The sequence below is a fragment of the Chlorocebus sabaeus genome, chromosome 11, assembly GCF_047675955.1.
Source record: "Chlorocebus sabaeus isolate Y175 chromosome 11, mChlSab1.0.hap1, whole genome shotgun sequence".
Taxonomy (NCBI): domain Eukaryota; kingdom Metazoa; phylum Chordata; class Mammalia; order Primates; family Cercopithecidae; genus Chlorocebus; species Chlorocebus sabaeus.
Genome location: NC_132914.1, coordinates 47,950,613 through 47,965,935, shown reverse-complemented (window position 1 = coordinate 47,965,935; position 15,323 = coordinate 47,950,613). Strand labels below are relative to the sequence as shown.

Below are 15,323 nucleotides of genomic sequence, written 5' to 3'. Positions count from 1 at the left end.
CAGGATGGTCTCGATCTCCTGACCTCGTGATCCACCTGCCTCGGCCTCCCAAAGTGCTGGGATTACAGGCATGAGCCACTGTGCCCGGCCTTTTTCTTCTCTTCTCTTTTCTTTTCTTTCCTTTTCTTTTCATTTCTTTTTTTTTTTTTTCTTTTCTTTTTTTTTTTTTGGATAGGGTCTGGCTGTATAGTCCAGTTGAGTACAGTGGTGTGGTCACGGCTCACTGCAACCTTAATCTCCAGGGCTCAAGTGATCCTCCCACCTCAGCCTCCTGAGTAGCTGGGACTACAGACACACCACCATGCCCAGATAGTTTGCTGTATTTTTTCTGTAGAGACAGAGTTTCACCATGTTGCTCAGGCTGATCTCAAACTCCTGAGCTCATGTGATCTGCCTGCCTCGGCCTCCCAAAGTGCTGGGATTACAGGCATGAGCCACCACACCTGGTCCATTTTTTCTTCAAAAGTGAGTTTGTAGTTTTTACTTTGTTCTAATTTTCTGAGGCTATGTTCAGGAAGCCATACTTCTTGAATAAGTAACCATCTCAGGAGGTAAAAAAGAGAGGAGGCCACTGAGATCAGATATATAAGAACAGGATTTTATTAGTGGCTTGGGGAGGGCTGGTTGCAGGGCCAGCTCATTTATTTTTCGGTTTGGTTTGGTGTTTTTTTTTTTGTTTTTTTTTTTTTGTTTTGGTTTTGAGACAGAGTCTTGTGCTGTTGCCCAAGCTGGAGTGCAGTGACACAATCTTGGCTCACTGCAACCTCTGCCTCCGGGGTTCAAGAAATTCTTCTGCCTTACCCTCCCAAGTAGCTGGAATTACAGGCATGCACCACCACGCCTGGCTAATTTTTGTATTTTTGGTAGAGATGGGATTTTACCATGTTGGCCAGGCTGGCCTCGAACTCCTGAACTTAAGTGATCCACCGACCTAAGCCTCCCGAAGTGCTGGGATTACAGGCGTGAGCTACCGCGCCCGGCTGTTTTTGTCCAAGCCTGGTTTCTGAGAGACAGTTCCCTTGGTCAGGAGAGTCTGTAAATGAATTTATTAGAATAGGTTTCCTGGAGCAGTTACTGGCCTCACCCTAAGCAATAGCTTGAGGAAGCAGATACCTGGGCAGATTTCCCAGTGAGTCACTTTTCAACTTTTCAAGGACCTTTGTTCGAGAGATCTTTATCTCCAAGCCACAGCTCACCCTGGGACAGTTTAGTGGCCCATCTTAAGCTACCTGGTTTGATAAAAGAACATTGATCCTGGGAGTTAGAATTCTAGCTCTAATACTCACCAGCTGGTGACTTTGGGAAAATGATTGAACGTTTATGTGTCTTGGTTTCCTCACTGTAAAAAAGGGGATTTGGTTACTTGATTTCTGAGCTACTTTGTTGATGAAAAAAATCTACCATTTGTATCTGAAACTGAAGGCATCTTCCTTCTCAGCAAACAGTTCGCCTTTCTGTGTATACCATTTATTTGTCATGCGACGATCCTTCTAGTCTCTGAAACTAAAAATCTGTGTTTATTTTTGTTATATGTTTCCTTTAACTCTTGCAGCCAACTGTCTTCCAATCCAGCAGTTCTTCCTTCACAGTTCATGTGGTAGTAGAATGCATGTGACTGAAGAGAATGTGTTTTGGAGTCTGAAAGTCTGAAAAGGGAACTCATCTGAGAGAGACTGGGTGGGTGGGGAGAGATAATATACCTTTCTTTTTTTTTTTTTTTTTTTTTTGAGATGGAGTCTTGCTCTGTCGCCTATGCTGGAGTGCAATGGCACGATCTTGACTCACTGCAACCTCTGCTTCCTGGATTTAAGCAATTGTCCTGCCTCATCCTCCCAAGTAGCTGGGATTACAGTTGCCTGCCACCATGCCTGGCTACTTTTTTGTATGTTTGGTAAAGACAGGATTTCGCTACTTTGGCCAGACTGGGTCCCGAACTCCTGACCTCAGGTGATCCTCCTGCCTCAGCCTCCCAAAGTGCTGGGATTACAGGCATGAGCCACCGCGCCCGGCCCCAATACCACACCTTTAATGCAGGCCTATGAAAGCCAGATACTTACCTACAATGTGTATTCCAAGTGGGCCCAGGATAACTTTTAAGTTTCCCTGAAAGCAGGAATGATTATCTCTGATATTCACCACTCTGGGAAGATACCACTATTCTCTTACTGAAACATAATTTGTATGGGTTTTCAGATAGGTGGTTCAGGGATTTTTCTACCTGGTTTTCTACATTAGCTAAAAGTGGTAGTTTTAATCATTCTTCATTAATTGTAGTTGAAAGAAAATGGACTTTGGAATCGAACAGAAAATACATTTGAATCCCAGCTCTGCTACTTTATAGCTAAGTGATCTTTGTAAAGTTAATATGTCTGATCTCAATTTCATCATCATAAATATAAGACAATAAAACCAATCCTGTAGAATGATTATGAGGATTGAGATATATGCTTCGCATAAAATAAGTGTCTTAAAATCTTCCAAGAGTTGGATTTCTAACTTTAGCTTTGAATTTGTAGTTTCCTGTTGTATATCACTTGGATTTCTCTTGCTGACATGTATATCTCAACATGTGTAAATCAACACTCATCATTTTCCCTCTTCTTTCTGTATTTACTGTCTCTGTTAATGGAATCAATAGCCTTCCAGTCATTCAGGTTTGATGATGCCAGCTTTGATTCTCTTTTACCCTAAGTTCATTTTATTCTAAGAACTGTCAATTTCTCTCTTCCTACTTTTCCATTTCCACCTACCCTAATTTAATTCACAAATTTAAACCTTGATTACCTCTCACTTAGTTTTAGGATCTTCTTGACTAGTAATTTAGACTCCAGTCTTTTTTCCTCTTAGCAAGTTGCACAGCACTGCTGAATAATATTTTAAAATATGATGTTAGTCATGTTACATGCTTTTTCAGAAACTTTCTATGTTCCACCAGAGAGACTGTGGTTAATCCACTACAGAGATCTTATCTTACAGGCATGGATATTGAGGCTCAGAAATTTTTTTTTGTTATAAAAGCCGTGCATGTGCTAAGTAAATAGCATACTAACATTAGACCTCATCTCCGATCACTCACGAGTGAATTCTTCCCACTATTAGAATATGACCCAAACTCCTTAGCATGTTTTTCTTCCCAGTCAGGCCCCATTGTGTCTTTTTTTTGAGACAGAGTCTTGCTCTTGTCTCCCAGGCTGGAGTGCAGTGGCGCAGTCTCGGCTCACTGCAACCTCCGCCTCCCGGGTTCAAACGAGTCTCTTGCCTCAGCCTTCCAAATAGCTGGGATTATAGGCACGTGCCACCACACCCAGCTAATTTTTTGTATTTTTAGTAGAGACGGGGTTTCGCCATCTTGGGCAGGCTGGTCTTGAACTCCTGACCTCAGGTGATCCACCTGCCTCAGCCTCCCAAAGTGCTGGGATTACAGGCGTGAGCCACCGCGCCCGGTCAAGTCTTGTCTATCTTCAACTTCTCTTGCACCTGGAGTTTAACTGACTCCCCAAAGGTGCTAATGCTATTCTCCTCCTTCCTCCTCCTTTCCTCCTCCTTCCTTCACTTTGATGAAATTCTGCCCATTCTGTAAGTCCCAAGTCATCTGATGTCTTTTCCTTTCCCTCTCACAAAGCCAGAAAATCAGGTCTTGTATTCTTAGACCATGAGTAGCCTCTAACCACATTCTGTCTTGTACTATAAATATTTGTGTATATGTCAGCAAGCACAGTAGATTATGCACACTATTCAGGCAGGGACCTCTCCCTACATCTCATAGGAAGTAGTTCTTCAATAACCGGGTACCAGAGTCTATCAAAAATCATGTATTGATTCTCACCTTTATCGGTTTCATAGGTACTAATCACATTGCTGAGAAATAACATTATGCTTCTGTGAAGACAAGTATGGTCAGGGTGAGAGTCATCTCATTCCCTGAGTGTAAGGTGTGCCTCTCCTAGCTGTATACCAAAATAGATGTTCTGACTTTCCTTAACTTTCTGGCTGGGAGTAATCAGAACCACAGACTTAGACTTGGAAGTTAACCTTTTTATTTTCTTTATCACGCTCAGTCTCTCAAATAATAAATCCTTTTCCTTTTTTACAAACATACCTTTTTCTTTCTTTTTTTTTTTTTTTGAGGTGGAGTCTCACTCACTCTGTCACCCAGGCTGGAGGGCAGTGGCACGATCTCAGCTCACTGCATCCTCTGCCTCCAGGGTTCAAGTGATTCTCCTGCCTCAGCCTCCCAAGTAGTTGGGATTACAGGGGTATACCACCACACCTGGCTAACTTTTGTGTTTTTAGTAGAGTCGGGGTTTCACCATGTTGGTCAGGCTGGTCTCCGACTCCTGACCTCAAGTGATCTGCCTGCCTCGGCCTCCCAAAGTGCTGGGATCACAGGTGTGAGCCACTGTGCCTGGCCTGCAAACGTATCTTGTGTATTTTTTTTTTTCCGTTTGATCCAGAGTTGATCTTTATGGAAGAACTGACAGTATTTATACCCACACCTATATTGGTAGTATATTTCTACCAAATAATATCTTAAAGCATTCATCAGCATTTCCTTAACTTGCCTTACCGAGTTCAAAAAAAACTATGATAGTTTTATATAGTTAAGTTTAGCTGAAATATTTGTTGCTCCTGTGTCTTTTTCATCTTAGAGAAGGGGCTGGCATTGTTTGGTGAGTCTGCCAGTTAAATACCAGATAGACAAATAGGTGTCATGTATTATTTGGTACTTTCCAGTTTATTGCAAAGTACATGTGTAGACTTAACGATTATTTTGTCCAGGAAGAAAACATTTAAAATACTAAACAGTAACATTTATTGCTTACTTATTCTGTATCAGGGTCTTTTCTTCTTTATCTTATTTATTTTTCGTAAGAATACTGTGAAGTAAGTGCCATTATTATGGATGAGAAATCCAAGTCTTAGGGAAACTTTTTATTAAGTGATGAGGCCAACGTTCCCACGTAGACTTGTCTGTCTCTAACCCAGAGCTCCTTACCATTAAAAGGCATACTATGCCTTCCAACATGAGGGTTAAAACATATTAACAAAACTAGTATTACTTTCAGACAAGGATTTCATTGGAAGAACAAATATTACATGCGGAACAGTAGTATTCTGCATCACAGGACTCTTTTTTTTTTTCCTTTGATGGGGGAGAACTTCTTGGTCTGTCACCCAGGCTGGAGTCCAGTGGCACAATTCATAGCTCATTGTAGCCTCCAACTCCTGGGCCTAGTAGCTAGGACTACAGGTGTGTGCCACTACGCCCAGCTAATTTTTAATTTTTTGTAGAGAAGAGGGGGTCTTGCTATATTACCCAGGTTGGTCTCAAGCTCCTGGCCTCAAGCTGTCCTCCCAAAGTGCTGGGATTACAGGTGAACCTTCATGCCTGACCCAGGACCTTTTTTTTTTTTTTGAAATGGAGTTTCGCCCTTGTTGCCTGGGCTGGAGTGCAGTGGTGTGATCTTGGCTCACTGCAACCTCCGCCTCAAGCAATTTTCCTGCCTCAGCCTCCCAAGTTGCTGGGATTACAGGCATGCGCCACCACTCCTGGCTAATTTTGTGTTTTTAGTGGAGACAGAGTTTCACCATGTTGGTCAGGCTGGTCCTAAACTCCTGACCTCAAGTGATCCAGCCGCCTCGGCCTCCCAAAGTGTTGGGATTACAAGTGTGAGCCACCACGCCCAGCCTGACCCAGGACTTTTAATGTGAAGTGGCAGCTTGAGTTGCTGGATTTAAATACCCTCTGTGTTCTACGGTTGTCAAGGTTATTGAAAGCAGTACCTGATGAACCATACATTCTACCAGATCAGTTATGCTCTTCGGTTGTCAAGAGCTGTAAACAGTACTTTATTTTTCTTTTACTTCTGGTAAGCTGTGAATTAGCAGGACTTTATTATTATTATTTTTTAGTTTTAAAGACTCCTGGATCAGAAACAAAGTGGCACTTTAATCTATATTTTTCACTCTTCAAATAAGGAAACTGTTGACTCATTTCTAATCTCACCTCTTCTGGACAAAGGTTGGAACTCCTTTCCTTTGGTAATTAGTGGGGCAAAATAACCAAACGATCCAGATTAATGGGTAGGGACTAGGTGATATCAAGGATATAACTTTATGTATTCTTTGGCTGAAAGGGATGTTAGAAAAGAGGGTTTGTCTCCTGAACTTAAAGTACATTATACTTCCCCTTGATAAAGACTTTAAAATGAGAATTATAACAAGAGTCAATGATAATTATATTTAAAATGCTCTTAATACTACTGTAACATATCTAGTATTTTAAATATATTATCTCCTTACATCTATATCAAAACCTCCTAAAGATAGATATTATCCTTATTTTTTAGCTGAAGAAAGTGAAATGGAAAATATTACATAATATGTTCAAGGTAACAAAGTTAGGATTTCCCCAAAGTCTGTCTCACCTTAAAGCCCTGCTCTTCCTGTTATACCACTCTGCGCCCCCAGCTCTCTCCCTGGCACTGAGTGGCCAGTGCTGCAGAGCTTGGGGAAAAAGGGCAGCCAAAAGAAACTTGGATGTAGGTAGAAACTAATTTGGACCTGGCTCTACTGAAATGCTGATTGTACCTCCCCTGGGATGTAATTCAGAAGAGGGGAACATTTCACTCCAAATATGACTTTGGAACAGACTTCAGTTCAGAGAAAGGCCAACTGATGTTTGCACAGTGGGGTCAGTCATAAAATGGAACTGGAAGGGACCTTAAAGGTCATCTGGTGTGGCCTCCTTTTATAAGAAACCACAACCCAAAGATATTGGATCATTTGACCAAGGTTACACAGTTTGGGGGAGAACAGTGGAGGAGTGTGGTCTGCAAGTTTAGGACTCTACCACACCACTGCCAATCCTTGGATGCTGGAGAATCCTCTTCTGTGTCTAATATTCCAACTTTCTTTATTGCATAGGTATTTCAGTGTCTGTAGACAAGATGGAATCAACTCCATTTAATAGACGGCAATGGACTTCACTGTCATTGAGGGTAACGGCCAAAGAACTTTCTCTTGTCAACAAGAACAAGTCATCGGCTATTGTGGAAATATTCTCCAAGTAAGTGCTGATCCTGGTCCAAAAGGACCATCTGTCTGGGGCACACATTGCCACCTGTCAGGGAAATTGGTGAAGGAAATACATTATGTAAAATAGTTTTATTGGGCGCCTCCTGGATTTTAAACACTATATGAGGCACTGTGCAGAAGGAGGAGGAGGGTAATAATCAGAAGATACATTCTATGTCTTTGAATTTTTGTTTAGTTTGTGGAAGAAGCAGTTATAGACACAAAAAATTATTTTTAAAAAGATAATTATGAAATAATTATAAAGCAAAATATCAGCAAGTCTAAAATGAACAGGAGTGAGGATTAGGTACAGAATAAGAGACAGAGAGAGCATCATGGACAGGAGCTCATTAGGAAGGCTTTCTGGTTGAGATGAGTTTTGAGGCAAGTTTTGATTTAGTTGAAGGGTGTGTTAAGCACTCTCTATACCTGCACTTTCCAATGTGGTAGCCACTATATAGGTGGCTATTTCAGTTTAAGTTAATTACAATTAAATAACATTGAAAATTTAGTTTTAAATGTTTACCAGCTGCATTTATGACTTTTCAAATGCTCAGTAACTACTTGTTGCTGGTGACTGTCGTATTGAACATCACAGAAACATTTCATCATTGCACACAGTTCTGCTGAAAAGTGCAACCTACACAGGCATACTATAGCCCACTGACTGCTGATTAGTAAATAAAACTTTGCTAGAACACATCCGGCCAGGCGCGGTGGCTCACACCTGTAATCCCAGCACTTTGGGAGGCCAAGGCAGGTGAATCACTTGAGGTCAGGATTTCAAGATCAGCCTGGCCAACATGGTGAAACCCTGTCTCTACTAAAAATACAAAAATTAATCAGGTGTGGTGGCACATGCCTGTACTGTAGTCCCAGCTACTCAGGAGGCTGAGGCAGGAGAATCGCTTGAACCCAGGAGGCGGCGGTTGCAGTAAGCTGAAATCGTGCCACTGCACTACAGCCTGGGCGACAGAGCAAGACTCTGTCTTAAAAAATAATAATAATAATAATAATAATTACAGAATTTATTTTGCTTTTGAATCTCCAGTTTGGGCAGGATCTCTGCTCTACTCAGCATCAGCCAGGGTGACCCAAAGGCTGGGAGCCATAATCATCAAAAGGCTGGCTCACTCACAAGTCAGGCGGTTGATGCTGTCATGTGGGATCTCAGCTGGGGCCATGGTAGGAATACCTACACATGGCCGTTCCATGTGGCTGTTTGGCTTGCTGGCTCAGTTCCCAAGGCAAGCATCCAGTGACAGAGGGAAGGAGAGAACAAAAGAGGGAGTTCAAAGTTGTGTTGCCTTTTATGACCTAGCCTCGGAAGTCATACAGTATCACTTTTACCACATTCACTTCATTAGAAGTGAGTCACTAAAGCTGACTCATTTTGGAGGAGGGCAATTTGACTCCACCTTCTCTGATAGGAGGAATGTCAGAATTTTGGACATTTTAAATTTTTTTAATTAAAAAAAAAATGTTGAGATGGGGTTTCACTCTGTCACCCAGGCTGGAGTGCAGTGGTGTGGCCACGGCTCACTGCACCCTTAAACTCCTGGGTTCAAGCGATCCTCCTGCCTGTGCCTTCTGAGTAGCTGGGACTATAGACACGCACCACTGTGCCCGGCCTGGACATGTTTTAAAATCATCCTATGTTCTGATTCAGTATGTGTGGATAGAGTCCAGGAAATTATATTTTTAACAAGTATCCTAGGTAATTTTTACCTTCAGGGAAGTTTAAGAAGCCCTGGTAGTGGAAGAGATGGACTTGTGGAGTCAAAGCAGTGAACTTGAACATGAAGCAGAATGAGTCAAGTCTAAGGAGACTGAAGCAAAGGATTATGGAAGCTGAACATGATAAAGGGAATAGGAAAGCAAGCAGTCTGGCAGGAGAAATACAAAAGGGAGAAGGAACTGGTGTAATTCCTTTAGGGCCAGATGGAAGACCTCGGATGCTCTGCTAAGGTTAGGATTTAGTAAGAAAACCAGTGAACACAATTGGTTTTCATGTGGGGAGAGTGACACGATCAGACTGGTATTTTAGAAGGAGGCTTCTGGCAAGAGTGTAAAGCTATGTTAGAAAGATGAGAGATTGGTAACGTGGAGACAATTTATGAGGTTCTCTTGGGAACTCAAGTGAAAGTTGTTGGGGGTCAAGGGGGAACAGGGATAAAGGGAAAGAGAAGGATATCAGACAGTGTTGAGATGTGATTAATGGGACTTGGAAACTCCCTGTTCTGCAGAGAAACTTCTCCACATTCTTACCCTTTTCACCCTCTTTGGCCCCACCTGTCTTTAACTAAACTTGGCTTTCCCTTGACATGCATGACATGCATTCTGTGTTTGAGCAGTGGCTGCCTGCTCTTTCTTTTTTTTTTTCTTTTTTTTTTTCTTTTCTTTTTTTGAGATGGAGTCTCGCTCTGTCACCCAGACTGGAGTGCAGTCATGCGATCTCAGCTCACTGCAACCTCTGCCTCCTGGGTTCAAGTGATTCTCCTGCCTCAGCCTCCCGAGTAGCTGGGATTACAGGCGCACGTCACCATGCCTGACTAATTTTTGTACTTTTAGTAGAGATGGGATTTCATCATATGGGTCAGGCTGGTCTTGAACTCCTGACATCATGATCCGCCTACCTCAACCTCCCAAAGTGCTGGGGATTACAGGCATGAGCCACTGCACCCAGCCTGGCTGCCTGCCCTTTCTGCACATGCTTCCCTGAAATATTTTGGGGGCCAGGGTTGCTACTCTCCTATATCTCCAATACTGTTTCCCATTCATTGTCTCTCATGCCTGCTTCTGAAGTTCGAGACATGTGCTTTCGGGCTCACATCTAACTATACTGCAGTCTTATCCTCCCCTTCATTGCAGTGGCATGCTAGCTTCCAGGGGACGCTGACTTCTAGCATCTTTTTTTTTTTTTTTTCAGTGTTTCTCATTGAGGGTGCTATAGCATTTGGGGTGAGGCAGATCTTCCCCATGCAGGATATTCATCATGATACCCTCCTCTAAATGAACCCATGACATTGTGACAACCAAAAAAGAAAAAAAAAAGTGATAGGGGAGAAAACCCAACAAGATTCTAACACATGTCTAAACGTCCCCCAGGGCCATTGGTGCCAATGGTGTCCTCATTGAAGAATCATTGGGTCCATATCAGTGACCTGTCTGATACTTTGGACTCATAATTTTTTTTCTTTCTTCTTTCTCTCTCTCTTTTTTTTTTTTTTTTTTTTTTCGTGACTGAGTCTTACTCTGTCACCCAGGTTAGAGTGTAGTGGCACAATTGTGGTTCACTGCAGACTCGACCTCCCAGGCTCAAGCAGTCCTCCTGCCTCAGCCTCCCAAGTAGCCAGGACCATAGGCATGCACCACCATGCCCATCTAATTTTTTATTTTTTGTAAAGACAGTGTCTCACTATGTTGTCCAGGCTGGTCTCGAACTCCTGGATTCAAGCGATCCTCCTGCCTCAGCCTCCCAAAGTGTTGGGATTACAGGTGTGAACCACTGCACCCGACCTGGACTCATAATTTCTTGATCTTCCCCGTTTCTGCAACCTGCATATTGTCTCCCGTGCCTCTGCTTCCAGTCTCAACCTATCATCACTCAGAATCCTTCTCTGAAAGGGTACATTTGGAGAACCTACTGTTTGATTGGAGCCTTCTGTTTTTCCACTTGTTTAACTCTTATTCCCAGTGACCCTGTGTTTTGACTTCACCAGAACACCCAGCCCTGGATGTCAGTCCCCTTCCTGGCCTCACTTTCTTCCTTGCCCAACTCAGTCACTTCAGTGAGGCTCTCACCTCTTCCCCTGTGCCTTTCTCACCACCCTATTCTGTCATTGTCCAGCCCAGCTAGTTTTCATTAGGATTCGGGTCTTATAGTAGCACGAAGGAGAGTTAAGAAGTTGGAAAAGGCTTCCAACTTTTAGGGCCTTCTTAATCTTGCAGAAAGAAAGTGCAGAGGGATCTCACAGTTCCTTCTCATGGTATACTGGGTTCACTGTCTTTTCTCCGTGAAGGCTGAAAGGATTGCAAAACTGTCAATCCTGAACCCGTTAATTAGAATCAGTGTGCCAGGCACCATGCTAGACCCTTGACAGAAACACATACTATTTTGGCCGGGCGCACTGGCTCATGCCTGTAATCCCAGCACTTTGGGAGGCCATGGCAGGTGGATCATTTAAGGTCAGGAGTTCAAGACAAGCCTGGCCAACATGGTGAAACCCCATCTCTACTAAAAATACAAAAAAAACGGCTGGGCACGATGGCTTACGCCTGTAATCCCAGCACTTTGGGAGGCGAGGCGGACAGATCACGAGGTCAGGAGTTCAAGACCAGCCTGGCCAACATGGTGAAACCCTGTGTCTACTAAAAAATACAAAAATTAGCTGGGCATGATGGCCCGTGCCTGTAATCCCAGCTACTTGGGAGGCTGAGGCAGGAGAATTGCTTAACCGGGACCTGGGAGGCGGAGGTAGCAGTGAGCCGAGATCACACCACTGTACTCCAGCCTGGGCTACAGAGCGAGACTCTGTCTCAAAATATAATAATACAAAAAAATACAAAAATTTAGCTGGGCGGTGGTGGTGTGCACCTGTAATCCCAGCTACTCAGGAGGCTGAGGTGGAAGAATCACTGGAGCCTGGGAGGCAGAGGTTGTGGTGAGCCAAGATCATGCCACTGCACTCCAGGCTGGGCAACCGAGTGAGACTCCGTGTCAGGAAAAAAAAAAAAAGAAATATATAAAATACATACTATTTCAAATCCTAACAAAAACTATATGAGGAAGGGGCTTTACCTCTCTTTTATAGTTGAGAAAACTGAGGCAAAGGAAGTAACCTATTCAAGTTAATATTTGAGTTTGTTCCTGTTACATATTTTTCCTCTGATGTGCTTAACATATGGAACTGGTTTGGAAAGATGAATAGAGTCATTTGGTAGGCTTGGAGAATGCTGGAGACATTCCAGAGGAAGGGGAGCAACAGGAGGTAAAGACATAGAAGTAGGACAGGTGGTGGTTTATACTGATGGGAGTGAAAACCAGGGAATCAGCCTGTATTTCTGTTCTAGGTTTTATACTCAGTGGAAACATGTTGCTAATATTACTTAAGGTTTTTAAGGTTCACTCACTGTAGCTTCCCAAAGAAGACTGCAGGACTATTTTCCAAGATCAGCTGAGATCAGGCATGCTCAGGGTGGTATGGCTGTAGACTACAGGACTGTTTTCCACAAAGCATATACTAATGTCTGTTTCCAACACCTAGTGGCTTTATATTACGGGGTTTGCAAATAGTAAGTCCTATACAAGCCTAGCTAAAAACAGTAGAAAACTTAGGAGGTCTCTGATCAGAGATTAATATGAAAGTGATGTTTGGAGGAAGCTTAATCTGGCTGATGTTTGTAGATAAGTCAGCTTTACTTTCTAATTGCCAACAGTGTTTTTTATGTTTATATGTATAGAAGAGTACTTTTTCTAGCATCAGAGCTTGTGTCCCATGGTCCTTTATAGCTGTAGACTTATTTCTCTGACTAAGCCTCTATAACAGTCATTACATTTGAGGTAAGAAGTTCCTATTGATACGTCCATTTGAATAGCTAGCTTTGGTTTCACTCACCACTGACTTCAGCATAATATAATCCTTCATTTGATAACAGTTGACTCTTTGGGTGGAATTTGTTTGACTCGTGAATTTTTGGAATTAAAGAGAATCTAGCCTGGTAGTTTTTAAACTATCTTAATTGCGGTCTTCAGAGGAATCTCAGGGCCAGTTCTCCAACAACTGGAACACCCTAAGGGCTAAGCCCAGGCCCAGATCCCAGGCCCAGCCCTTTAGATTTTCCATTCCAGCAATCCTGCTTTGATCCCTTGTAAAGGTTAGGTTCTACATAAGACAGCATTTGAAGAGAGGGTTCTGCAGCTAGCAGAGCTTGAAACCACTGATCTGGCTAGCATTTGCCCCACTCTGACAGATTAGGAGCTTGAGGATTAGCAATTGTGACTGAAGGTCACACACCAAGATGGTAGAACTGATGAACACAGCACGAAGACCCCTAAGCTCACCCCCTGCCAGCATGCCTCTACCTTATCACAGCTGCTCCTGTTTTTGTTATAACTTCACCCATTCCTAGTTCCATGAAAGAGGAGGGGGCTGGGTTGAGAGGACCACTTGAGTCCAGAAGCTCAAGGCCGCAGTGAACTGTGATTGCACCACTGCCCTCCAGCCTGGGTGACAGAGTGAGAACCTATCTTAAAAAAAAAGAGCGTTCATATTTAGTTTTTTGTGACTATTCTTCCTTCAATAAGAAAAAAATTGACCTTCAAGTTGGCCTGGTTAACTTCCTCTTCTTTTGCTTCTCTGTAACATTTTAGTGGTGAAATTTTTCCAGAAGAAAATACATTGCCTAAACCTTGGGAGTTTCTGTTTTCCCTCTTTGGCTCAGCATTCCCTTTGCTCTATTTGAGGGCATACAAGCAAGAGTCATGGCTCAGGAACTCTGTTTTCTGGCCTCAGAAAAATTTGAGACACTGTTATTACTCCCCAGATAATTTTAGCATCTTCCATCAGCTGCCTGCCCCACAGCTGAGCATTAGTGAGCAGTTGCAAGATCAAATTCCTTATGTGGGCCGGACGGGGTGGCTCACGCCTGTAATCCCCAGCACTTTGGGAGGCCAAGGCAGGCGGATCAGGAGGTCAGGAGATCAAGACCATCCTGGCTAACATGGTGAAACCCCGTCTCTACTAAAAAATAGAAAAAATTAGCCGGGCGTGGTGGCGGGTGCCTATAGTCCCAGCTACCGAGGAAGGAGAATGGCATGAACCTGGGAGGCAGAGTTTGCAGTAAGCCAAGATCGTGCCACTGCACTCCAGCCTGGGCGACAGAGCAAGACTCCGTCTCCAAAAAAAAAAAAAAAAAAAAATCTGGGAAGGAAAGAGGAACAAGATTTTAATTACAGAAATTTTATTGCAAATGTTTTATTTTCTCAGATTTGAATCTTCAAAATGGTGCCACCATTTTGTGTCCTTCACATTTTGTGTCAGAAGAATGCTAGTTGCTGTAAGGGCCTCTGAGAAAAGTCTGAGGCCTGAACACTGAATTCAGAAGTATTGAGCCTCAGTCCTGTGGCAATCTAAGAGTACAAAATATAAAAGTACCAAGGATTGAACTTGGAAGAAAGCGGTGGTGTAGAGCCTTTCTCCCTGTTACCTACTATTTAGCAGGAACTTCATTACAAATAAAAGGTGGGGATATTTGAGTAGGGGTTTGAGAACAGGATTGAAGACAGCCTTTGGTGTATACACCTGGTTTTACAGATGCCTCCCTGCTAAAAGGACAGGGCCAAAGATGAGAAGTATTTTGATTTTTTTTTTAATCTATGTTTCTGTTAGACACTAAAGGGAAGGGAACATCTGAGCTTATTTACTCAACTAACCACAATGTAAATACCTTGCCTTGGAGAACAGTTGGCTAAATATAAACCTGTCTGCCAATTGGTTCTAGTTTTCATATATTGTATTATTGCTGTAATATACTGTAGATGATTATCCAAGGGGTGTGGAAACGCAAGTTCAAGGCCAGTTCTAAGTTCCTTTTTATAATAGCTACAATCCACTGTATCCCTGAATTCTCACTTTTAAGGAATCTCTTAGACAGATATATAAGTGGGAAAAATATACATACAAGGACATTCACCAAAGCATTATTTGCAATGGTGAAAAACTGGAAACAATCCAAATGCCCATTAAAGGAATATGGGTGAATTAATTATAATGAAAAAGGATTGCCAAGATTACCAAACACTTCTGTGTTGCTAAATCAAAGGGATGTTTCTTGGTCTTTATCTTACATGAACTCTCACCACTTTTTCCCTCCCACATTTTTGCTTCTCTTGGCTTCTCTGGAAGTCTCATCATTTTCCTCCTCCCTCTCTGTCTCTTCCTTGTCAGTCTCTCTTATCATCTGTTCCAACTGCTGAAATGTTAGAGTCTCCAGGACTGAGTTCCAGGCATCTTCTCACACTACACACTCTTTGCAGATGTCATCTACTCCTGTGGCTTTAATACAGTCCGTGGGCACATAAGTCCTAAATGAGTACAACTAGCTCAGAGCTTTCTTCTGAGCTCTGGACACATGCTCTCATCACTGCTCCCACCAAATGGATGTTTTCGTTAACATGGCTAGCATTGAACTCTTGATCTTCCCCGTTTCCAAATTTGCTCTTCCTTCACGATTCCGCGTCCCAG

General features: G+C 42.8%; 1 protein-coding gene across 2 annotated transcripts in view; it reads left to right on the top strand.

Moving 5' to 3' along the window:
* The window catches only part of LIMA1 (LIM domain and actin binding 1), a 104,037-nt gene that overhangs the window by 25,980 nt on the left and 62,734 nt on the right, over positions 1–15,323 (top strand). For both annotated transcript variants that reach the window (XM_008003217.3, XM_008003216.3), the window contains exon 2: positions 6,928–7,069. In XM_008003217.3, coding sequence (XP_008001408.3) covers positions 6,951–7,069 — 119 coding nt within the window. In that variant the 5' untranslated portion in view covers positions 6,928–6,950. The remainder of the gene's footprint in view (positions 1–6,927; positions 7,070–15,323) is intronic.